This window comes from Chamaea fasciata, unplaced genomic scaffold, assembly GCF_029207755.1.
Source record: "Chamaea fasciata isolate MVZ Bird 193981 ecotype frontalis unplaced genomic scaffold, bChaFas1.0.hap1 SCAF_10, whole genome shotgun sequence".
Lineage (NCBI taxonomy): Eukaryota > Metazoa > Chordata > Aves > Passeriformes > Sylviidae > Chamaea > Chamaea fasciata.
In genome coordinates this window covers 23,543,853-23,571,195 of record NW_027094095.1, presented here as the reverse complement: position 1 = coordinate 23,571,195, position 27,343 = coordinate 23,543,853, and the positions used below count along the sequence as shown (strand labels likewise).

The 27,343-nt window shown below is 38.5% G+C and overlaps 1 protein-coding gene across 4 annotated transcripts in view; it reads right to left on the bottom strand.

Annotated features, from left to right (window-relative positions):
* MAST2 (microtubule associated serine/threonine kinase 2) overlaps positions 1 to 27,343 on the bottom strand; it is a 186,292-nt gene that overhangs the window by 137,027 nt on the left and 21,922 nt on the right. For all 4 annotated transcript variants that reach the window (XM_066192741.1, XM_066192742.1, XM_066192743.1 and 1 more), the window contains exon 3: positions 24,671 to 24,813. In XM_066192741.1, coding sequence (XP_066048838.1) covers positions 24,671 to 24,813 — 143 coding nt within the window. The remainder of the gene's footprint in view (positions 1 to 24,670; positions 24,814 to 27,343) is intronic.

Here is a 27,343-nt window from a genome sequence, read left to right as displayed (position 1 = left end):
TGTTAAAGAAGTCCATTATTTTCAAACTTTTCTCCCCCTCCCACTCGCCCTCGTCCACTTGCTAAAAATAGGACATGGTCTTTCACTTGCCTGTCATGAAGAACTGCAGCCACAGTCTCTGACTATCTGTACGTGATTTTGCCTGCCTCTTTGTGGCAGATTTAGCAGGTCACTTTGCAAAAAACCTGTTCGACTTTCCTAAATCTTTCCAAGGTTGGATGTCTCACTCCCCTCATACACACAACTGTCTACAAATATATAATAATAATCCACAAGTCCACGTAAGGCCAAAGAGTGGAATTTAATTCAGATCCCATACACGCGTATTTTTGCTTTATTTCAATTTACTTGAGCTGTTATAAGGGATCAGTAAACTAAAACAGCTGCATTCATTTACTGTGTATAATAAGCTCACAAAATCCAGGTCACATTTCCTTTAAAAAACACACAGTCACGCTAACTAAAAAAGCAATACTGTGGGCACACGGGACGATACCCTGGCACCTAAAACACAGAAAAATCTCGCTATGAAAACCATGGAAATTTTATTTTTCCCAATTCTGAAAAATTCCTTTACTCCTTTGCAAGACAAAGCAACTGTCAGATTCTTCAGATACTGTCAGACATTCTTTTGTTTCTGCTATCTCTGAGGTATGCTGGGCTCCTCCATGCAGCAGGCACGGCACATTCTTCAGCTCATTGCTGAGATCTTGCGACTCTCATGTGCTGAAGGGTCTGGAACACATGTTGCAAGTTCTGAACATTTAAGAATTCATTCATCTATTCATCACTGACAGAGCTGTCTGAAGTAGCCCTTCCCTCATCGTCATCCATGGTAAAAAGGCGAGTGGGGGGAAAAGGAAAAAGCACAGTTCAGCTGAGGCTTTTTCAGTCTGTCCTGCAGTTTCTGTTTTCCAGCTACCTTCACACAGACAACTCCAGCAAGGTCAAAAAAGGCTTTGCCCCTTTAGGTCCATTATGCCAATGCCATTTTAAAACATGAGCATACAACATGTGTTGAAAAATAAAACAATAAACCTTTTAGCTATACCAAACACCATTTCAGTAAAAACAAAAATCTAGGTATGTTCATCCCAGTATCATTTAAATTACTGAGCATGTCAAGAAGCCTTTGTCCTACACATGCCCTTTCTAGATTAAAAACGAAAAAAGAAAGTCTTACAAATACAATGAATAACCTACTGCCACAACGACCTTCAAATTTTTAGCAGAAAGCTAAAGCAACAGATTTCACCTCCCGATAAAATCTTAGGAAGAGTCTATTTATAACTTCTGAATATAAACATTGTATTTAAAAAGAACCTAACTTCAGACTCTGAAGGATTTCATGAGCTACGTAAATCAAACTTCATCGAGAGCTGTGTTTAGGAGGGGATTTCAGCCAGACATCCTCAAGTGTGCAAATGCACCAGCGAGCGGAGCCCAGCCCGTGGGCTGCCTACCGCAGCTCCACGGAGCTCCTGTTCCCACAGTTATGACAGCTGCAAGCCAAAATGAGTCTCCGCACAAGCACACAGGTTGGCGGTGCTTAAAGGAACAGAGATTTACACGGAAATCTTTAGCTGATCTTCATGCTAAGTGACCGAGTCACATGAGCTGAACACATCATTGTAAAGTCAGCTGAAAGCAGATACAACTCAATCCCATTCACCAGGCTTTTTCTCCTGATCCTCTGCGGAGCCAGTGTGGTCTTTTATTGAGAGTAGCTAATAAATCCTCCCGCTGCCGTCCCTCCTTCCATCCATCTGCCGTTTTACACAAGCGAATGCCGAATGAGGGCTGCAGCGCCTTTGTGCGCTCCGGAGAGGGCAGGAGCTCATTTGCATGGAGCCTACTGTACCATATAAAAACCTGCGCTAGTGAAAACAACTCCATGAGCCACTTCATTTTAAAGGAACAGCATCTTCTTTTGCAAATGGGGCTGGGGAACAGCGAGCCAGCCACAAAACTCTGCGGGAGAACTAAAGGATGTGTCACCGGGGGGAGCCGCAAGATAAAAATACAGATTAAGCTCTGTTTAAAAGCACATAGGAACGTAAAACGATCATAGGACTTCACTGTGATAATATTTATGACGGATTTCGATATAATTTCTTGCATTTTGCCATCAAATAAGCTTCCTCGGAAAAAAATTACAAAATACTAACTTCAGTTATCAAACATTAGTACCATCCAAATTCTATCTTTACCTAAGGAAATCTCACAGAAACAAAACATGTTGGCATGCGTGCTCGCATACATTACCTGCACTTTGCAATTCATTTTAGTCTATAATAGATTTTAGAAATACTTCTATTAGACCATGCAATAACTGGATCATTCATCTTACCTCTTCTACGCCCACCAGCATTAAACAACACATTCTGTGAGAGGAATCAAAGCATCTTAACAATCATGCAACAGCATTCCCATTGTATTCTCCTCCTAAAACAACTACTAAATGAAAATGTTTAAGCCAGATAACAGTAGTATATAACCATAACTTATTTCCATAACATAATTGGAAGCGTTCTTATTGGCACATATACATCTAATCCTTCCCGGATTATTTACCGTAATATTCAGACATTGCCAATTCTCAATATGTCTTCACAAGTGACTTGTAATTGATTGAGGCTGGCATGAGTCTCAAAATACCATGAGAATCATCTGTGCTCCTCCAAATTTCAAGCTTTCTTCGGGAGGATGCTTTCAAATTGGCTGCCTGCCACACTTACCCAGTTTCTGGGGTAGAGAAGCCAACTGGGGCTGCTGGAAAAAAACAAGAGGCATGGCTTTTCCTCCAGCTGCCCTGTCCCCTTCCCTTCCTCAGTGCAAGCAATGTTTATTAAATGTCAGATCAAAAACCACCACCAAAACATCCCAAAGGGAGCGATCACCTTTTCTTCCTTCCTATTTAACTGTAAAGACTCATCTACTCTCCATTTTTCTTCCTTCAGCAAAATCTACCACAGAAAATCGATGACGGAAGAGGATGGGAGAAAATACTTAGGATCAAACTGAAACAAGCAAAGGACAAACGGAATTTAAAAGCAACTCTCTGACCCGGAAATTTTTTTTACTAAACACTACCTTTAGAAATTTAAATTTACCTGTCATTTCACCAAAAGATTACACTGCCCTTAGACAGTAATTTTAATATCCTAAAAGGTCTGCAGGTAAGTCTCCAACTAGAGATGAGAAAGTGTTTGCGTAAGACATTACACTAAAGGATATATTATTTAAAGATATTAAAGAAACCGAAGGACACAAAATGTAATTTTATCAATTATATAAAAAGTTAATTCTAGAAGAAATTTACCAAACAGTTTCCAAATACAGGCAACACGTAGAAAAGGTCTAACAAAAAGCCTGTTTATCAAGGGGAGGGAAATGAAAATAAGGAGGTCATGTAATACTTGAATCCTTTCAGAATTAGAATACCTACTTTAACACTCAAGTTCACTAAAAAAATTAGGAAGGGGGGATTAAAAGAGGGAATTCAAAGCTGGTTCACCAATAACTTTAGTAAGCTCCTAACTCAATTCTTCCTCCCTCCATCAAATTTACAAATTCGGAAAAAATTTGCTTTGCTCTGCAGCAACAAGGAAAGAGAAAGGGTAGTGTAGCGTTGGGATCTCCTGGACATAATCCAACTCATTCCTGTTTAGCTGCAGTGCTCCGAAAAAGCTGAATCTTGATTTGATGACATCAAGAAATGCAAAGAGCCCATAAGCTTCCAGTATGTTCCTGCAAGGATCAGCCTGCTAAGTAGGGAAGGGCAGTTTATCAGCTCACCAATGCTGGGGTGAATTAAAGGAGGCTAAGAGCAAGTTCTAAAGAAACAAAAGGAGGAACTGCTTTACACAACCGTCACATTGGGCTATTTCTTGCTGTAAAAGGCCAGAGGGGAAAAAAAATCACAAGCATGGGCAGAAGTGTTTGGACAAATGCATTGAAGAATCTGCCAAGAACGCTTAAAAGAGGGAAACACACTGAAGTTGACCCAGAGTCACAAACAGTTGCAAGTGTTCTGGGAAGAGACCCTGCCTTAGACACCTGCTATCAGAGATAAAGTACTGGGCTCAGCCAGTGTAATCATTCCATGGCTTTTTTTAGGTAGAACGTCCAAAGGTAATGCTTGCTGAAGACAACAGTGCCTTGCATCCTAAAAGGCATCAATTCCAAAAAGGAACAAGGTGTAACAGTGAATTTGTAAACTGAAAAGCAATTCTAAAAATAGTGTGTAGCTACGACAGTTCAAGGAAGCTCTGAACAGAGCAAGAGAACTTACACGTTATAAATCAGTGGTATTGTCTCTAGATATGATATTGATGACATCACCATGGAAAATCACGTCTGTTGCCTGTATTTTAAGATGAATATTGATAAAATGAAAGATCCAAAATAAATGTTTCCAGGGTAGAAAAACATAAGGGTTAAAAGACTTAAGAACTCAATCTCCTTTAATTATCCCAGGAAAGGCCACATGTATGACACGACACTGAAGAATATTAAGAGGACCTGGAATTTTACTTTTTACTTACTAGACAGCAACCAATCCTATCTCTCAGAGGTCTCTAGGAGGGGTCTGTGCTTGGATTCTGGTCAGCATTTTATGTCTTTTGATAAGAAGAAATCCCTTCTCATTCATGCTGATTCAGACCCCATTCCACTGCCTGTTACCAAAATCTATCACTTCTTTATCTTGTAGAAGAAAAAAATCTGAGAGGTTAGAACATTTCCAAGGTGAAAATGACAGTTTTCCATCTATTAACTTCAGCATAATCAAAACAACAATTCTTTCAGCTATTCTGTAGCCCACAGGTTTTCAAATAGCATCAGTGGAAGGTGACCAAGGACAGACCAATTTCACAGACAAGCAATGACCACAGGAAGTCCCTTAGAAGTCATACAACACATTTTACTAAAACATAATTGAGAATTCCTGAGTAAGCTATTATCCTATTACTCACATTTTCTACTCACCAAAGCAACTGCAAAGGGGGATAAATAAGGAGTCTGTATCTACTATATTAGAGAGTGCATTTACATATGCACAAAGACATATCTGTGTAGAATCACGTGGCTCATCTCTGAGCTGCATTCAGTTTGCATATTGTATTTTCTATGCTGAACATAAACGACTTTCTACCTATCTTAAATTGTAATTGATATTTGAAGTATCACTCAATATCCATGAAAAAACTAAAAATTAACTAAAATACAGCAAATAATTTAGCTATCACTTTCTAGTCATTTCAGGTTCTTGGCACTGCATCCTGACATCTTTTGTGGTTCATACCATTGCATCAGAATTGAAACCTACCATTACCATAAAAACAAAACCAGTAAAGGTCATCTCGGCAATCAAATCATTGCACTGTGGATCAAAATTGTCTGTGCTGTCTAGAATAGCTTAAGGGAATCCAATAGCTGCACTCCTTAAACTCGTAACTCCAGAGGATCAAGTCCACTTATACCAACCACTTAAAAAGTTTTGATATTTCATATTAACTACAAAAACACCAGCAAGCCTCCCACACAATCAGGGCCCCATCACTGGAGACATGGTGCAAAGGATGTCAGCACTACACAAAAGGATGATATTGTGATGAACACAAATTCACGTTTTGCCAGACAAAGAGAGCTCCCATCCAAAAATCAGGCCAAAAAGACCAAGAGCTTTTCAATTTTCTGCAGCAAGATGCAATGTTTCTAATTACGTATTTTATTATGAAGGAATTTTTTGAACCAATGCCCTGATCTAAAATACTGAGATTCAAAATTTACATCTTTCATAATTCCCAATTCATCGTAGTTTTTACTCTATTTAATCAAAACTAAAAGCAACAAGACATCAAGCTGTGGGAAACTTAAAAGCTATAACATTTCCTTACATAACATATTGTCTGGTGGGGAAAAAAGATCACTTTCCAAAATTTTATAACCTGACAACTTCAGTGATTTTTTTTTTTCAAGTATTTGGTAGCATTTATCTGTGCAAAAAAAATGAGCCAAATGTTTCGCTGTCAAACTGAAACTTAAGTGCTTGGGGCTTTTTTATTTATTTTGATCAAGCTGTGTTTATCTGGAGATTTAAAAACGTGTCTCTTCGAGCTACACTGACAGACTACTGAAACCAGGAAGGTTGATGAGGTAACTTGTTTAAAAAAAAAAAAAAAGGAAAGAAAAAAACCCACAACTTGGCAGCCAACCTAAGGAAACTCGCCTGACAGCTTGTCTGAATTTCTTCTGGATGTCTTGCCTATTTACAAGATTCAGTTTGATAAAGTAAGACCTTTGGAGCAAAGCTGTGCATTAGCAATGAACCACAGCAGGAACTCATCCTGAACCACCGCTTATGAGGCTTGGTCCCAGAAAAAGAAACGCTGAAAAAATGTCAAAAATCCTCAAGGTTTTACACAATACTGAGGCTTTCACAGCGCATTTTCTGTTCCCAGTTTGTTAGGTTTAGATTCCTGGGCCAGACTGCCCCATCCCCCACATCCAGTGCCTTATGAAAGGCGGCACTCCCACTCATCTTCCATACAAATGTAAATTTGCTGCCGACAAGGCTGGAGGAAAGAGTTCATTCATCTACAGACCAACTGCTTCCATACTGTACCAGAGAAGGGACATGCAGAAGAGACACCAGCTTCCAGGCAGAACTTTGGCTCAAGCTAACATCTTTGGAAAGGAATCTCCAATTAAATTTAATATTTACAGAAAATGTTGGATTCACTAAGCAAATTCATGTCCTGGAGTTGAACTGCCATTAGAAGAGAATGGAAATCAGCTTCTCTCATGCTACATTTCAAACACAATGCCATTTTTAAAAGAAATGTGGTTGTGATAGGCAGAAAAGCCTTTTTCAATATAGGCTGCAAATTTAAACCCGAAGAAAATACAATTTCTGTTTACTGAACAATTGATGACATTACCAAAATCACGTTTCTCTTACTTTATTATAAGACAACCCTCATGCTTCAGTTGTTAGGAGTTAAACCTCAGCAATTAATAACTCCAATCAGAATGGCAACAAACCCAAAGCTCAAGGACTCAAAACCAACTTGCGTGTTTCCCAAATGAATCTATTGACATTTACTGAAACGTTTATGGAAACAAAGCCTGTAGTTTCAAGAATCCCACAGGAAAGACATTATGAATCCAGTTAGCCCAGAAGCCATTTTGCCCTAGAAACTGGCTCTCTGAAGCTACAAATTACAGATGCACCTCATATCTCATGCAAACACACACTGATAAATGCTCCCAAAATTTTACTACACACAAAAGATTTCCTCCACCATCCTCACTCCTCACTAGCACTGCCCTTCCCGCAGACTCACCACAGCAGCAGCGGTTTGCATATACACACTTCCCTCTTCTGTAAACTCCTCCCAAACTTCTGCTTCCAATTCTTACTTCATCAATAAAGCCACATTTGACTTTGAAGTACAACTGGACAATTTTTATAGAAAGATGGTGCTTTTCATCTAAGAGTTTCACTAAAGAGTTTTAAGGACAACAAATTGCAGAGGTAGGAGACTAAACCAAGCTGTATTTCACTGTATCTTCCTCCCACTTGTATCTGTAGGATATTTGTCATTTTGGACACTCATTTCTTCAAAACAAACACTTGATGTTTCATGAGACAAGGAACCTCTTCTATTGCACTGGTAAAATAGTTACAAACAATGATTCACACTGTCATACACACTCATTAGGAAAAAAGCCATGAAACCCAACAACTGCTCAGAACGGAGTCTACAGCACTGAATCTATTTTTCCAACTTAATCCACATACAATTAATTTCAATATACCATGAATTTTAACTTGGTTTCCAGCTGACATTAAAGCGCTTAAACAAGACTCCAAAGGTTGTACCATTTTGCTGGCTTAAGACCAACATGATATACATTCAAACACTGCCTTTGAAATAAACACTTGAAGATAAGCCAAAACATTTGGAATTAGAAGGCTTTATTCTCTCCTACTCTCCTTGTTTATACCTGACTAAGCTTACATCGATATCTAGGGAGACATCTCACAGCAGTTTTTTTTACTGATGGATTCTGACAGGTATTTATTCTTCCGTTTCTGGTCTCAGACAGAACTTAGCTATTGATTTCTCACAATTTTGTCATCTCCTGAATGTGCTGGACAAGTTAAAAGGTTTTTTATAGATATCCTTTTTTTCCAACATTTATCCACTAAACTTGAACAAAAACTGGAAGAAAGATAAAAAGAATAAATTCATTCAGGATTTCAAAGATTTATAGTACAATTATTTTTTTTTCAATTCTCCCTTTTCTCCAGGATCTGCATTGGACCTCCCATTTTTATGAGCTCTCCTGGTTGTCTTTTTTTTTTTCATTTGATAGCTATTTTTCTTTTTAAAATGAGACCTAATCGTAATTTGGCAATTTCTCAAACTTTTTTTTCGGTATTTTTAATAGAACCGTTTACATTCAATCAGGGGAGAGGAAACAAAAGACAGTTAAGCTGTTCACCTAAAAGATTCAAAGAATGTTTCTCACAAGAAAAGTGTGACAATAATTATTTTAAAAGAAAAGGGTAAGACATGTCTCCTTCCATAAAAATAGCACATAAAAAATGCTTGGATTTCAAATTAATAGGCAAATATATATGTTTTGCATTTCTTGATACAGTTACTTTACTCCAAATTATATTCAAACACAAAATTCTTACGAGTGACACAATACATGTCCAGCAGCAAATGTTTCAGAAAAACAAATATGCTTCATTGCAGCAGCAGTGTCTTAACAACATATTTCTTTAAAGCATTCAGACACTCCACTTTGTTACTAATATAACATTGACCAAAACAGTTAAAATCTTTTGTTCTTTGTTTAAAAAAAAATCTGAGTTCACCAGAAAAAAATTGAAATGTTATTTTCATGCATCATTTGAATTGTCACCTGGGCTTTTTGTCTCTAGAACTGACAGAGAATATCAATGTGTTAATTGAAACAAGCAGTACGTAATCCACAGGACATCTTTAGCATATGTTTCCTTCCAAGGCTGACAAGAGCTTTCTTGGATTTTTCAGCACTAGAATCTGACGTTTCCATTTTCAAGCTAAAAATATGAACAAAAATCTTACACATTTACATAAATATGTATTTTCCCAGCAGTATCTTTCCACAGGAATCAGACACGCTGTATCAGTTTTGAGACCTCGAAAAATAAAATGTGAGTGTGGTAACATTGGCATGAAAGTGTTGAAAACCCCATCCCTTAAAGCTGTATTTCTCTTCATAATTCAAAAGGCCCAGAAAAATAAATCCAATCAGAAACCTAGCTCCATGATAGAACATTCTTACTGATGAAGGAGAATGAGATAGTGGATGTAACAAGGCAAAGCTCAATACTCAAAGCTATCATAATTTAAAATTAGACATAATTATCCTTAACAAAACCAGGCACTGTGGAAAGGGGCTTTGGAACAGCTGCTCCTCTTCAATTTAAATGCTCATTTGTTTTACATTGACCTAGAAATCAGTATCCTCCTAACCAAAAGCCAATTAGATAATAGTCTGTCTTTCAAGCTTGTAGAATACTAATTTTTGTAATGTTGTTAGTAGTGAAAAGCAAAGAAATAAACTGCAGATGATGCCACAAGTATGCTCAGCTCCAATATGCACAACTGAAATGTGAGGGTTCCCTTCCCTCCTTTCAGATTTACAGTCCAGGAAAAACATCCATCACTTCCCTGTGCTGACCCTGCAGTGCAAGGACAACCACAGGACACTGCAAAGGCAACCACATGGAAAGATCTTCAGTTTGCTAGAGCAGCATTCTGCCACTCCTGCCACAGCAAAAGCAATGTGCCAAAATGACAACAAGGATGGATTTCAAAAGCTGCCCTTCCTGCCTTGCCCAGAGTTAGGCCATGAACATCAATGTTTCTGGAAACAGAAGGATGCCACATTCTTTCATTACTGCAATATAAACAAGCTGCTTCTTGAGCAACAAGAATTAAAGACGCCAAATTTCATACAGATTTGAGTTTGGCTTTTTGTCTCTTGCTCACTCAGAGTCCTGACAGAGGTAACTCTGGCTCTCCTATTTTACTTCCACCCAACTGGAGACAGCACCTCCCCCAGTTAATCCAGCACTGTCACATTTAAGTGTCAAACAGGGCTGCCAAACGACAATAAACAACAAACTGACTGCCACTGAGAGAATGCGAGGGGGTGTCTCCTACTCGCTTCCAATTCTTATAGCATTGCAATTACAGTTATTTTTGACATTGCTTATTCTTTTCAAGCCTGGATGAAATTGGCCAGAGGCTTGGAAGTTCCCAGGAAAGAAGGAACAATACGAGAAACTTTGACTCCCTACTACTGTTCTGTGTTTCTGGCAAGATCATTCATACCATTACTTTCAATTTTGGTTAAAACCAATGCCAAAAACACATATTCATCTACAGAGCTGTTCCTGCTCTAAAGTGACAAAATGATGATGAATGCCAGTTAGATTGCACTTGAATACAAAGCCATAACGTTTCTTGGTCTTCTGAGACTTGGCAGCATCCCTGGAGAAAATTCTTTCCATGAAAGGAGAGCCTTTTCTAAATGCATCCACAAAATAAGCTCCTCAGAAGGCTGGTATCACAGTGAGGCTGACAGGATCCAGCAAGAAACCAATTAACACAGGAAATTACATTAAAAAAATAGAGAATTCAATTCTACCAAACCATTAGGTCTTCCTAGAAGAAAGAAACACTGACAGTCATCAGTTGCAATTCACAGTTCCATGCTGCTGTTAGTGCAAAAGGTGGATGTTTCAATATTGAAAGGAGCCTTCCAAAATTGCTGAAGTTGTGAAGTAAACAAGCCTATATTGACAGAATGATCTCATAGCAGAACACAAATCTCTACAGGCAAGGTGGAATTCAAGGCAAGGAGAAGCTCTTTCCAGAATAGTTAATGAAGCTGAAGAAATCCCTGTCTCCTTAGGTTTCCTTCTGAAGTCACTGAAGTAGAAAGCAACTAAATACAAGTGTGAGCTTGTATTTATGGACAACAAAATTTATGGACAACAAAAGACAAACATGAAAACAGCAGCAGCACTCTAAGTATACCTCCAAGTTATCAGACATCAGCATTATCAGTTGATTGTAGCAGTTTGCTCTGTCCTGTGCTCCTGAATTTCCCACGCTAGCAGCTCCTTTTCCTTCTCAGAACTGCCTTCAAAGCTGCTTTTGCAACAGGAAGCAGAGGAAAAGCCAAAGTCCGTTCCTACCCAGCCAAACAAGTAAGCAGATTATCGAGGAGGTTTCAGAGCAGCTAGGACAATGTCCAAGGCAAAATAATTATTTCAATCCTGTATCAGCTTTTCCAAAGAACAAGTAGAAGAAGCATCGTAGCATTAGTTATTGAGATTTTCATCAGAAAAAAGGTTGCGAATAAATCACTGTGGCTTCTGAGAAGAGTTCCTAAGTGCTTTTAGATGGGAGAGGTGGAGGTTGGGCTTCAAATTACTGTCTCTGCTGATCAAGTAAACATGTAAACATCAGGCTCTGAATTGTTTAGAGCTTACAGCTTGACTGAAAACTTCATTCTAAAGAAAATGTATCTCTGTGAAACAGCAAAACTTTCTGGGTTAAGAACCTGCCAATCAACTGAATTTTTAAAAGTAGCTGTCAGATGAATTGCTAGGGAATATGACCTTTCCATGTCAAACGAACAGCCATGCATATAACATTAGATATGAGGAAGAAATTATTCACTCTGAGGGTGGGGAGGCACCAGCACATGTTGCTCAGAAAAGTTGTGGGTGTCACACCTCTGGAAGTGTTCAAGGCCAGGCTGAATGAAGCTTTGAGCAACCTCATCTAGTGGAAGGGTGTCCCTGCCCATGGCAAGGGGTTGGAACAAAATGGTCTTTAAGGTCCCTTCCAACACAAACCATTCTATGATTCTATGATTTGAATGGGTGACTTAGAAATAAATATAAAGCCACTGATGACAGATATATTGTAACAGCAGAATATAAGCAGTGAGGTCAACACTGGCAGGGTGATCTGAATGACTTGCTCGTAGGAATTAGGATTTAGGCAACTACAGCATGAAGGGAACACCTGCAATTCTAACTACACAAATCTCTTGAGGATCCCTTTTTTCAAAGACTGGTTCTCAAGTTGCCAGTTTCCAGTCCTCAGACTATTTCAAGCAATTGGCTGTACAGCACAAATAGTATTTCACACATTTCATCTTTGAATTATTTTAAAGCTGTGTCATTATCTCCTTTTGCTCACTGAATTAACAACCTACTTTGGTCTGTTCCTCACCATTCTGCTTTCCTTATAACCATTCTTAATTCTTATTCATAGGTAAGACAGGGGAACACTGCATTCCTGTGTTTTGAAGAAGTGGTCCTTAATTTAGTTCTGTGAAGGCTAAATGAAGATGCAGGTCTCTTCACTGATGTTCCTTGTTCTTCAAGCTTCTCTTTCTAAATCGGTTCATCTTTTTGAAACTAAAGCAGGTTGATTTTGTACTGATTTTAGCTTTGCATACCTCTGTTTCTGTTTCAGCTTTTAGGGTGTTTTTTTGACTTACCTGAGCACTGCTATGGACACAAACAATGTTACACCTCCTCCCATGGGATCTTTGCTGGAGCTTGATCTGTCTCATGAAACCATCACTGAACATGTGAAGTCTGCTCTTACCATGTCCCAGCATGGCATGTGCCCAGTCTACACAGAAGTAAGCGAGTTCTCCTACTAACATTTTGTTCCAGGGTGTCTAATCCTCCTCAGCACAGTGCAGTCAGCATCCCCTGCCATGCAGTGGTTAATACAGGCCCCTCAATTAATACATCTAAATTAGACCCAAACTTCAATGTTTGGTGGTCTGTGCTTTGCCCGTTTCAAAAGGGAGCAGAGAGTAGGGTCTCTAAACTTGCAGCACCACCCAGCCACAATCCCAGCCTCCATAATCTTTCCCATGTAGTTTGAGGATGATATGATATTGGACCCAGAACTGCATGTAAATCAGACAGGCAATCCTCAGCACAGTCATGGCAGAATTTGAGTATTTTATGGGATTAATTATCTGTAAAACATACAATAGTGTAATAATTACGCTTATGGGCAGTGAACATTATTATATGCTTTCCTCTACTCTGAACTGGGAGATTCAACGCAGAACTGAAGCTTATAACACAAAGCATAAGCTCAATAATGTAGCTTAGGTGAAACGGAGTGAAATCAACTTTATCCTTTTTACATAACACAAAATGGAGTTCAAACAACTTTTCAGTGCTTGCTCCAGAATGTGAAATTGTGGTTACCTACTTCTGAACACCCCAGCTACTGGGGAAGTTTCCTGATGTGCAGGGAAAAATGGAGCTGACCATTATGAACAGTTGTCCATGACTACTCTCAGATGGAGATTGCACGCAGTGGAGGCAAAGCTTGATGGTAAAATCCTTGTTGGTAATGGGACAAAAAGAAATCCAACAGCAGATGGAAGGGCATGCATCATTAATGTACTCCACTGAAGAAGCTAGGCACCATCATACCTTCCCTTGGAATTATTGCAATTTATAGTAAGTCAGGGAGAAGAGCAGTTCACCTGTTGCTCATGGAAAAATAGAGGAATTCAGCAATTAGAACTGTAAGGGATATCTATCCCTTCATTGCTGACCCAAGTTTAATGGCCAAGCACCTTTAAACAGTTTTTAATCTATTCTTGACACTTTCCAGGGGAAATGGATACCACAAATTTCTGACAATAAACCACATGGAACAGGGTCTCCCAAGGGTTTCAACAACTCATTTATACAAACATTTTCAGCCATTTTCTTTTTAAATCTCATATGCATATATGTATGTATATATATATATAAACTGATTTCTGAATCACCTTTATCATAAAAAAATAAGAAGATAAGCAAGCTGTTCAATTTGTTAGAGTGCTTTCTTGGAATCAAGTCGATACATAAATCAACTGGTTTGTTTGTAGATATTACCTGATATTCATACATGTTCATATCAGCCCTAAGAAGGTCTGATTTTTTTTTTTTACTCTGCCTTATATAATTCAACTATTTCCCAGTCAGCAACATTTTAAATGCAATATGTAAAATATATTGAGAAAGTAAACATGTCAGCAGGCCAGTAATCATATAGAAAACAAAAGATGTCACTGTCAAAAATACCACTTTAAACAGCTGCCTGTTTAATCAGGATTGATGCTGATACTTGATCAATATAATCTGGCAATGCTGACATAGCTCTTTTCCTCTCAATTCAGACAGTTCCGCATGTTTGCTATATTACACATTGTTCCTCTTTCCTTTCAAACACCTAATCATTTATCTTGCCAAGCTTCCCTTTCATTAGCCTGTTCAATTCTAGTAAGATTCAAGAAGTAACTTCAATAAGAAATTTACGCATTTGAAATTCGTATCACTCTGCAATTTACTTTATTTACAGTATTTGATAGATGAATTTTAAGGCAAAACATCTGAACCTTACCTAAAACCAAACAAATAGTTATTGATAGATTTAATAATACCCACAAACTTGACTTTTATGTTGCATACTGTCATTTAAGCAGACTCAAAGAGCTTGTGGATCAAAAGTCCATGACTCAGAACACTGTTCATTTAGCAGGGAGATACTAAAGAAATAAAGGTAGTACCAGAACTAGTAACTGTGCAGTAGAAAAGGGGAGTGCAAATTTTGAGCAGGTGTAAAGCTACAATACAAGATAAAACTCTACAGTGTTTACATTTCCCAGACCAGGAGCCCATAGCCTAAAGAATTGACTAAGGAGAGGGACTAAGGAGGTCACAGTAGAATTATATGTGTGCATAAAGCAGCCCAAAGTCACAATTAGCCAGAATTTTCTGGCTATCATCAAGTACTAAGAACTGAATTTTACTGTGGGGAGGTTTTTTCTGGGGGTAGGGAAAGCCCTGGAGAAAAATAAACACTTCTGGGAGAACACAGGAGGGAAAGGAGAGCTTAGGAACATCGAACAGGCAGGACAGGTGTTAAAAAGGATCTATCTCAGACTGGAGACAGCCCAGTGTGCAAACTGTTCTAACCAAGGTTAGCAGCACTGATGAAATGCACGCAGGAATGAACATTCCGACCTTTGTCTCCAAGCCCTGGATTCCTGACACTGTGATAAGCACTGCATGTATTTTCCTTGACAACAGCTCATCCATTAAATCACTTCAATTACCAATATTTAGAAAATCTGAGATGCAGATTTGCCAAAAGTACATCTGCTGGCTTAACTACCTGAAACAAAACCATCACGCTCTACCTACTGAGGCAGCTTTGTGCGAGAGATTTAGTGCATGCACTGTAACTTTGCGTAAACAATTCACAGCAGAATCCTCTGTGTTAAAGGTATGCAAATGCTTGTTGCTAATTTGAGCAAAGACAAATACAGAAACCATGTTAGACCTGAAGTTTCATGTTTTATTTAAACTCCAAGGCAGAGAATTTTAATTCAAAGTTTCACATAGTAATTTGTTTTCATGGACAAATTATGAACCCTGCCATAGGAGTTCATCATATAACTTCTCTAAGTGTCACTATACTGTATGACCACATTAAAATAATGAGATTTGAACATTCCTATCTTCAATTAGAGCTTAGTGGCTTCAAGCACTTAAAGAATAAATGCTGCCATTAACCTAGACCTTACCCCTCAAATACGCACCAAATATATTAACAATGTTACTGAATCATGAGGTCATTGTGAAAATATAAATCTCAGTGGATTCCATCACAAAGCAAAATCTTGAGGATTTTAATAGGATATTATTTAAGGTATAAAATTAAAATCTCTCATTACGTTATCTCAACAGCTCACTTAATTTATCAGGCTCAAAAATATTTTAAAGGTTATTTTAGGTTAATTACATTTCACATCCTTTTATGACAGATCTGAAACTCTGCACATCTTTCAATCCTCTTCTATAAACATTCCCCTTTGCCAAATAGCTGAGAGTTCACACTGACATATTTTTGCATACTCGCACTATAGTCTCAACATGACAGGGTTTTATATTCATGATGAACACAGAATCTTGGGTTTTTTTAATGGAAACTTGGCCACTGCAATAAGTAACAAAAGCAGAAGCCCCTCAGTCAGTAAGGCACCCTCTCAGCACATTTTACGCTATTTGTAGTTAGTTGGCCACAACTCCTTTCAGTGAAAAGAATTCTGATCAACTCAAAATGCCACAATACAGGAATTCTTCTCATCCACTCCTATAATAAACAACAATTTGGGGAAAAAAAAAAAAAAAAAAAAAAAAAGCACCTGGTCACTAGGACTATTTGTCTTAGTTTCTGTTCACAAAGGGAAGAACTAGAGATTCTGACTCTAAATCAAGCTTGGTAATATATTGGTTATTCTGACTTCATACCTCATCTTCTCACAGCACAAGGACTCTGCAGCTCCCATCAGGGAAGAGTGTGAAACTCACAATTAATGTGGAAATCCTCAGGTTAGCAATAATAACCCAGCAAGGGCAGGTAAGAGATCGTTGTATACCTCAGCTCCTATATACAGTGTCTGCAGCAATAAATTATTCCACAGCACTGTCCATTTGAGCTCCAAATATCTGCTAAACTCTAATAAACTGAGGTTTGCAGAAAGTCTGTGAGACGTGCAGTTCTTTCAGTTCTTCAGGTGGCCAAGGGACTGAACCTCTCTGTACCTGAGCTTATCAAAGTTCAGATACCAGGATTGTTGCATAAGTCCCAGGCTTGTGTTTCACTTACAAGGCTACCCTTATCTCTGCCAAGAGATTTCACCTCTCCCCCTCTGGTAATCTCAAGGCAATGAGGATTTTAGATTAAGTCGTTAGAAAGATTCTGACCTGCAGCTCTTCAGAGGTGATGCACACAAACCTTTGTATTTCCACTGTCCTGAAAGTGGTAAAACAAACAATCACTGAGTCTCTGGGGCTGAAAAAGGATTGCTGGAAAGACACATTGCATGGCTTGGATAAACCAAAGTGACACAGTGTAGGAAAACAGACCAAACAAAAAGTGGCAGCCAAACATGGAGGATTATGCTACTAATTACAGAGCATGTCCAAAGCTTTTGCTTAGTCAAAATGCTACAGGGGATTCTTATAAATGTCCTAAGGCTCAAAACAGTTTGCATTTCTAAAAGAAAGCAGCTTGAAACTTAAGCAAACAAACTATTTCATGTTTTAAGACCAATCCTCCTATTATCACATCCTAGGAAACTATTTCAAGAAGTATTACCAGACACAGAAGACAGTCATATTAAAATACTAAATGCAGACATCTCACAGTGCCTTTCTACGGAAATATCTGCCAAAAATAAAACAGCAAATTTTCCACTACTCTAAATTAAAACACAGAACTTTTATTGTCTCCATCAGTATGTGTTTATAGAGAGGTCATTAGGAACCACAGAACAACACTCAAGGAACAAAGCCTCAATCTTCAATAGTGTGTGTTCAAGACAGTCTGAATAACTGCATTTTAAGTTCCCCATGGCTCCCCAAGCAAAAAAGCTAATTTTCCATGCACACTACAGCAGTTTCTCACTTTACACCTACAATAGTGCTGCTGTCAGGAAGAGAAGTGACTGCCTGTGCCAAAAATCAATTCAACATATTCACAGACAAAAAAAATAACATGCAGCATCTGAAGATAATGAGAACTGCAATCATTCAAACTGACAGTCTAGTGCCTAACAATTATCACAAGGCAAGTTTTATGAATTCGTATTTCCTACACTGACAAGCCTCAGGTTACACAGAAGGGTGTTCACGTTTTCTTTCATATCTGAAAACCTCCTTTAAGCCAATGAGTCCACTCCAAAATGGAATTCACTTAACTGAAGTGAGTAAAAAGATGCTGACTGTGTTTTAAGTAATATGCTGCAGTCTCTTCAGAGCAAGATGCTGACTATGCTTAAGTAATATGCACTATACAGAAATATAACTTTAGTACAGAATTTATCACAATAATTTTCTGTTCTTTACATGAATTATTCAGAATGACGTTTCCTAGTGAACAACCAACCAGGACTCTCATTTTTGGATGCCAGTGTGAAGCAAGTGTCCTGAATCTATCATGAAAACACACCCAGTCATAGCACATCCATTTCTGGTTTCCTACCAGAGACACCTTTAAAGCTGTGACAAAGGTAAGTCCTTGCAAGCACTCTAAACACTGCCAAATGTGTACAACTTGCTCCATACTTCATCCTCAGGCCCTGTCCAAATTCCAAAACTGATAATGTACCCAAAGATTCACCAACAGACTCTGCAGCGTATGTCCATGCAAATATCTAATTAGTATGCATAAACTTAGACTTCACACATGGTCTTAATTTGGAAATCCACTTACTTCCTATCTCAGGTTATTACAACTGCCAATTTGAAATACAGTTTCCATGTCTTCATACAGTAATAAAATCCCTTCATTCATGCAGCCACAGCTCCTGCTGTCTTTTCTTTTTCTACCAACATAAAAATATGAAATCCTACTTGCACAGTCAAGTATTGAATGTTCTCTACTCCCTGAAATAGTTTATAGCCTTCATCACCTATTACTTTCATGATTATTCTTAAAAAAAACTATATTCATCTGCATTGAGAAACATTTAAAGGGTCAACATGTTATCACCTAAAACGCAAACTAAGAGTAATATTATCTATGACAAAACATTTTAGGAAAAGAGCAGCTGTGTGTTTTAGAAGACACAAATGTAAATTAAGTTTTCCCATCAGATTCAAATGCCTGCTTTTGTAATAAGTATCCATGCAATCAGCAGGAGGTAGCACTATGCACAACTGCCATTAATGGTTTGTCGCTGAACTAGTGCTGTATTTTTCAATAAAAAGAGATGGTATCTAATTCTTTTGTGAGGAGGAGGAATTCTAAGCTCTCTGCACTCACCTCACCTCCAGCACACACAACGAGCAGAGGTGGAGAGCAGATGCTGTACCTTGCAAACTAATGTTTGTTAGTCAGATATCTGGTGTCTGCCAACCACTGCAAACTCCATTCCTTCCAAGACCTCATCCCTGTGAGTCTAAAAACCACTACCCAGGTGCCTGCATAAAGCAGAGATCCTAAATAATAAACAGTAAATCCATTAAAGCGCTGGGGACCCAGCAGGAGAAGAGGAGATAGAATTTCCCTTTATAACTAGGAGGGGGATTGAAGCTGGAACTTCTAGTTCCACTGCACTTCACCAGGCCTTTTGCATTATTAATTCCCGTGCTGAACTGCCAAACAACACAGAATTAAGGTGTCCTTTAGCTGCGGGGAGCCATCCCTGTCCCCAGCCCGGAGCCACGGCGACATTCCCGGCGGGAAACGCAGCTCGGGAGACGCCCGGCCCTGCAGCGCCACCACCAGGCCACAGGCCGAAGCGCAACTCACGCAGCTGCGACCCAGAAAGTCCCAATTTTATTTATAGAATCGGCTACTAATAATTTTTTTTCTTTTCAAATCTTGTTTTCTTCGTAAATGTCCCAACCATCATCTCTCTGTTACCAGAAAAAGGATGCTTCAAACCACAGCGTGGCATTACAAGGCGAATTCATACTCCCGCTAAAAGGAAAAGGCCAGTTATTAACAAGTGATTCCTGTGGGATAAGATCCCAGAAAGAACATACCCCTGCTGTAAAATCACGAATGATTACGGGGATCCCTAACACCGTTTGACAAAAACTCGCTTGGATCTCGGAGCTCACGATTCCTGTCCCCAGCCCCTGGCACACCAGCAGATGGCAACCCAGCTCCACAGACCCCTCCACAGGCTTGAATAAAGCCCAGCCTTTGGATTCCACTTCCACATGAATTCAAAGGGAATTCCCTACCTTCTAATAACCTCACTCACTAACTCAAATCTGTAGCCAATTAGCCACTCTTCCTCACAGCCAGGAACAATACAAATCTTAATTTTCTTTCTAATAAACAGCATTCTGCACAGGGGAAATATGCTATTAGGGGATGTTTATATATTAGGTACAATCGATTCTATTCCTAATATATGAAATTTAAAAAAAAAAACAATAGAAGAAGAAGAAGAGGAGCAAAAATTTAGAAAATAAAAAGTCAATATTGTCTCCTACATCTAAAAAGCACACCCCAGCTTGGAGACCAGAAGTACCGTGCCACAGTGTGTGAGGTCTGCCTGTCACCAGGCTCCCAACATCACAAGGATGACCCATTCTCCCCATTCCACTCAGCATTGCCTAATCCACGCAGCTTTGGGGAACTGAATGTTCACAATAAATCAGCCCGAGTCTTGGTCAACAGAGGAAGTTCTTCAGTTGAGAGTTATTTCAAATCTTTGCATTTGAGCCTTTCTACCCTCCAGATTATTATTCAAAATCCAAGAGGCTTAGGTTTTTAATGACTTCTTCTAGAACAAGATGACAGAAAGGTGAATTCTCTGGCATTGTGTACAACCACAATGAATATGCAATTATTTCACTTTGTTTCAACTTTCACTTTGTTTGAAAGTAAACGGAAAACCCTCAGTCATTTGAAATTATCCTGTGAAGATGAGACTTACCCTACAATGAAATCTTACAAATTTGGCATCGGAGGATTAACAGCACCAACTGCTTAGTCAGCAGCCTTCATCTCTGAAGAACTGGCTCTGACCACATCCCATGTGGTACAGAATATAAGGAAGAAAATTTACACTAAATGGAACTGCAACCACCCGGCTGAAACCCTCAATCTCATTTTTAAAAATTCTGTCCAGTTTTTCAGTTCAACGAGTACCACAGGTTTCAGTTCAGTACTGGGAGCACTTCAGAAAATAAGAGTTTGTAAGTGTTTTAAAAAGGAATTTCAAAATCTCTTTCACAAACATATGCAAGTTTCCACTGACAAGCTTCTTCAAATGTTTTCCTATCACCACAGTTGGCAGAAGGAACATGCATGGTTTCTTATTCCTGGAACATCTCAAACTTTTCCAGGCATTAGATGGTGAGCAATGCATATGAGACGTAGTCCTAATTAATGGGTTGCACATTATCAGATGTTTCTTTCACAAAACCCTGGAGAGAGTGCTTGAGATGCTCTCTGTGAGGGGCCAGGACATGGGACACACACAAAATTTCTCTCCACAAATAAAGAAGCATATTCAGCATTAGTGTAGAGCTCTAGTTAAGTATCCTGTCCTTAATAAACATGAGGGAAAAGTCACCCCTTGCCCACCAATAAATGCTCAGCTATGGAATATTAGCACCTTATGACCTTGCTCCTGGCAGTTTCATTCACACTGTGTTTTGTCAAAATTAACAGCTGCAAGAAAGACACTCCCAATCTACCTCCACAACAGTCACAACCATCTTTTCACAAGGTAATTTTCCTTTCTAAAGTTTAGAAACCCTGATGCTCTTCATGCCTTTCTTCATAAGAAAATGCATCCACATTACTGATCTTTTCCATCACCAGTGACAGGACTCAAGGAAACAGGAGAAAGCTGACTCAGGAGAGGTTTAGATTGAATACCAGGAACAAGTTTTTCACCCAGAGGGTGGTTGAGCACTGAACACGCTCCCCAAGGAAATAGTTACAGCACCAAGGCTGTCTGAATTCAAGAAATGTTTGGACAACACTCTCAGGCTCACGGGGTGACTCTTGGTGTGTCCTGCACAGAGCCAGGAGTTGGACTCAATGATCCTTGTGGGTCCCTTCCAACTCAGCTTATTCCAGGATTCTAGGATTCTCTGACACCCCTTAAAACAAACATAGTTCAAAGTCTAACTCTTTTTATGACAGGGTAAGATCTTAGATAAACTCCCAAAACTAAGTCATAAGAAATTTTCCATTAAATTACCCTCCTTAACGTGCATTCTAGGCACCCAATTTTTTTCCCGTATTTGGGTCTTGACAGCAGGAAGTACTACTGAGATGCCCATGATGATGCTTTGTGTTTTCCTCTGATTACTTCCTCAGCTATCTTAGGGATTTAAAAGTCTTAAATAGGATACTCCCCACCAGAAATCAATCTCATAGGATCAGAGCCATTCGTCTTAAAGTAGATGATGAGCTGAAGGTCATCCTCTGAAATCCTCACATATATTTAGAAGGCACACAGATCAGATCAACACCTTTCATTCTACAATGACAGCACTCAGCATTCACTCTGCCCTGGCTTCTTTCTCAAGTCAAGGACCTAGTGGCAACAGCTGTGCAGGCACATTAATCCAGATTATCACACATGTATGAGCTGAAAGATTCTGCCCAACAATAAATTGCATTTATACAGTTTAGCAAGTTAGAATTTGATGTATTCCCAGTTCTGGAGTCATAGCTGATAAGTAGCCTAGCTATCAGGCTTGTTTCAGAAGCTGAAAACTACTTTCTGTAGATTTGCTATTGTCAACTTATCTTTTTGCCTTGTAAATATTTTTAAAGAGGAAAAGAATGCATTTAAGCACAGTAAACAACCTGTAGGATTAGTAGTGGTTAGAAGGCAAAAAAACACATTACTGAATGCCACAAAGCAATTTTCAAAGGAAAATCTACTGATACCTGCAGACCGAGAAAGAGGGAGCAGAAACAATGCACACAGCTTTCCTGCCTTTCCTAAATCACACTCCACTTCTCTCTAGCTATCCAACTGCTGTATTATAACAAATAATAGAAGAATTAAATGCTCTAGCAGTCAAGGCTGGCATATTAAAATGACACTCTGCATTACTGAACTTACTCATCTCTTAATAGAGCTATTCTTCAAAGGAGATTAATTATACTGGCAAGAGACCTTTTGCTATTTTAATTTGTGAAACAAGCATATTAAAACAGCTGCAAACATGTAACTGACTCCAAGATCCCAGTACTCACTGCATTTAATTAGGTGTTCATCTTGTGATGTTCTTTAGTCACTGCTTTTGAAACCCACTTCACATAAAAATTTGTAATGTCTAGGCTTAATTAACTGCAACTGTAACAAACATACAGCCCATCACAGAATATACAGAGATAGGAAAGTGATCATATCATTCAACACTTAAACATTATCACAGAGGGACAAAAACTGGTTTAGAGATGAATTTCTCTGCCTTACTTAGGAACAGAGAATTTTAAATTATTTTAAAATAACTCGTTGGCACTGTGTTACATATCAGAACATTTGACAGACAGCCCAAACACTGCCACAACAAACTGAAAACACAGTGTATAATATGAGTAATATGCAGAATTGTAACATGCAAACATCTGCAGCTCACTGAGCTGCACACAGCTGTTAAGCAACAACCTAGTACTCCAAATTAAATATCTGAGAATTAGTGCTTTGTTTTAAAGTACAGTTATTTTCATTAACCTAAGTTATGAAGCTTCAAGGCATTTAACTGCCTCTAGAGAAAAGGCTTGTGTTTTAACATATTACTTTTTCTTATCCCCGCCAGATAAATACTTATAGCCAAGTCCATGTGAGCATTCTCCCTTTCTGTTATCATTGAATTTAGAACCACTGGGGAGAGCATAAATTCAAAGCAAACACTGAACAGGCACCAAATTAAGATACAACACAATTAAATCAAATCAGAAGAATTTCAATATAGTAACAATATGTCTGAAAACATCAAGACTACAATTACTTCATTGTGAAATCAAAATTAGTTGTAACACAGACGTGTGACTTTTTGAACCTTAAAGATTCAAGTTTCCTTTCATAGCTTGGTGGTGCCAAACTGTCTAGGAACCCCCAAAAATTCTCAGGGCTTTATCCAAGGTACACAGGGTCATTGCTTCTAAACAGTCTTAAAATGTAACATAAATTTACCCAGTTACTTGCAGCACTCTAAGTAGCACACACAAAAATTCCTCACTTGAGTAAAACTTGTTATACAAATAACTCCGTAGACGTTCACCAAAAAAACATTTCAACCTTGACTTTAATCTACTACTTACCAACAATTTCTGTTGCATATATGCCTTGTCACAAATAACTGTCTTTTCCTACCCTTGGATTTTTCTTCACTTCACATAGCACTGATTTTAGGTTTTTAGGGATACTAAGGAAAGTTTACAAACAAAACACGTGTTCCTTTCTGTGTGCAGCTCAGACTTGATGTAGTCACCTGAGTGTGTGTCCCCCCATACAGAACACTCTTTTCTTAAAAAATGTTAATTTAGCAGATGCAACATTCCTCAAAAATATTTTAGCAAAGGTTTTTTACCGAAACCTCTTGACGGGAACAACAAAGAGCATAATGTCAGCTCCAGCTCTTCCTTGGACAGTTATCCCTTTCAGATTCATGCCTCTAGCTATTCCCAAGTGAAACAGGCAGAGGTAGATATTCAGAAAGCTACTTCCCAATTAAACTTGTTTGAAATGGTTGGGTTCCCATGCTCACATTTCCTAGACTTCCAACGATATTTCTTTCAGGCATCAGGCAACTTAAGTAGCGTTGAGAAGGAATGTTCCCAAAAAGTAATTATCCTTCAACACACATCTTTTCTTGCTTTCTGTCTAAAGCAGGATGAACGTATTCTCTTCCTAGCTCACCCTGTAGCCGAAAAAGTCTCACAGGAACAAAATGCTGCTTTCACTGAGCAGGAGCAGGGAAAACGAGGTAAAAACTAAAGCACAGGATCACATCACTTTTTATAGCAAAAGCACCACGAGTATTCCCAGATTCACTCACCAAACCAGCAGTAAGTGAAGGAGCAGATTGTCCTAGAGACTGATTTCTCATGCGGACCAGGTTGGAGGTATCTCCAGGAGGCTGCCATATCGTCTGGCCCACTCCACTGTGGACACTATTTGACAAGGGAAGTAGCTGTTTTCCTTTAAAAATAAAATCAAAATACCATCAGCTTGTTTTTAAACAAGTCTGCAAGTTCAAAGTACAAAGCTGAGAACAAATACTGCACGTGAAGAAAAAGTATTTAATTAAAAATGAAATTTCAATACTTTGGTAGGTTAAAACTTGTAAGAGCACCTTACCAGTAAATTCATTATGTTTGATAACTAATGATTTCCAAAAAATATACTTTACATTATGAGATAATGGGGAAATCCAAAACCCTTGTAAAAACAGACTGCTATCACTTTATAAATTTCCATATTCCACTCATCTTAAAAAGGAAACAATATTTGCTGCCATAAAAGAAGGCAAAATCTCTTTAGTATAATTTTAAAAATTCTTTTGAAAATGCGTTCCTAATTGTAAAATATTGTTTCCTCTAAATAGCTTGGTCATCTAGACATCCCTACTTTCTCCTACCACTGAAGCACTGAGTACTGCATTTCATGCAGCTGTAACATAATATAGTGTATGTTTATATATTGTCTTGCTTTGAACCATGGATGGATATTTTGCTCAATACATATTTTCTAGTCAATGCAACACTCGTTTTTGAAAAATGTCAAGCAGTAAATTTCCGCAATGAAAAAGAACCGAAGTCAAAGTAGGTCATATTTTGACTCCACAGAGCTTGACAGCTTCCTTTTATGTACAATGTCATCCACAAAGAAAAAAGAGAAGAAAGATTCTGTGGTTAAAAACACATAAATGAAGAAGTCTGTGAATCTGGGTTCAGTTATTAGCTTCCAGATGACTTTCTCTCTAAGTTTGGTCAGTCAATCTCTGTACTTCAATTTCCCCATTGCAAAATGGCAGAGGATAATACCTCTTTTCCTTAAAATTAGGACGATGGGACTAAATAACACACCCCCTTCCAAGCACAGTAAAGATTCTTGCATTCAATGGATTACTACATGCTCAGGAATCAAAGGGGACTGAGACATTTATTGCAGTAAGTAGTAGGAAGGCTACGCCTTTAATCACAAATATGCTGCAGAAAAAAACTTGTTCTCTCAGGGGCAGTAAACTGTTTACAAATTCAACTGCACCTTAGAACTAGATGTGAATTATTACATTCATTCCATAACAGTGGCTCCAATATTTGGAAGACTGTCACATAATGTGACCCGGCATGATGCTGGGGGGAGGGCAGGGAGCGGAAGTGGTGGGGTTTTTTCTTTTTTTAACTTGTTAACATTAATTTTCTGTGATAGTTACAAGAATGACCCAAGTATACACCAACAGAATGAGTCAGAGTGTAGGAGAGATGGGCAGGCTCAACTTTGTCAAGCAAACAGAGACACAACATATTAGTGCCCTCTTCCTGGTCCCACTCAAGCTGCTTACAGCTGTGGACATGATTGTCATGACTTCATCATTTTCAAGATAACATTTAAATACAACGACTCATCTTGTCTGCAGGCACCTAAAACTGCAGAAGTGGACATTACTGTATTCATCCTGTACAGCACTAACAAAGAGATCCTATAATAGCAAGTCAAATAATATAATTATCTAGTAGTCTAAAATACCCATGCTTGAGGACAAGAATAACTTTATTTAAGTTTCTTTAAGATGTAGTTATCAATATCTCCTTTGAGTTCCACACAATCTGAATCCAGGAGGGCAGAATTCCATCAAGAGTCAAATCTCAGCCAACCAGTTTGCGTGCACAGTCATCTACACTCTTCAAACTTATTTGGCAAAAGTTAGGTGGTATCATTTTAAGAATGGAACTTTAAGCTAAAGCCTTTCCCTGTCATGCATCAAGTTCTACACACATTCCAAACACCCACACTGAAAATATACATCTAAACCGGTACAATTTCTCTATTCAGTCGGGTCAGACTGATCTTGTTGGCGCTCTTTACCCCTTCCTGAAACAGGTATAGTAGATTGAAAAGTAATTAAGATGAATCAACAGATTCTGGAGAATATAGAATTTTTTGTTCTGAAATTACAATCTCCAAATAGAAAAACTATTTTTTAAAGAGAACAGACCTTCCAGTTTTCCTGCTTCCTCCTATTTACTTTGCTTTCTTCTATTCAAGAGGGAAAAAAAGCTACAGTACTAACTTAGGCCATTGCAGTCAGTCAACAGCTGTGTAGTTCACAAAGTTCTGTCCTCTAAAGATTAACCTACCTTGGAGAACAAACTTACATGCAAACAAAACATTATGATTGTTTCCATTTTTTGGAAACTATCCACTTACTACAAATAACACACTAAGCCAAGGCCAAGCCAAAATAAAACATACATACTTTACTGCTTATTTAATTCTATTACATCTAACACCTCAAACATGAAAATATTTATCTTCCTCTGATAAAAGACAAGGGACCAGGACTGGATGTATTTTCACAATCATGTAAATCAAGCCCATGCTGATGCCAAAAAAGGTGGTTTCACCTTCTTCCTCTTTCCCTACCACCTGAGAATTTTCAACTCTTCCAGTTCTTGCACTAACATGCAAATAGGCAAATAGCCTAATTAGGGAGGAAATGGGCTGC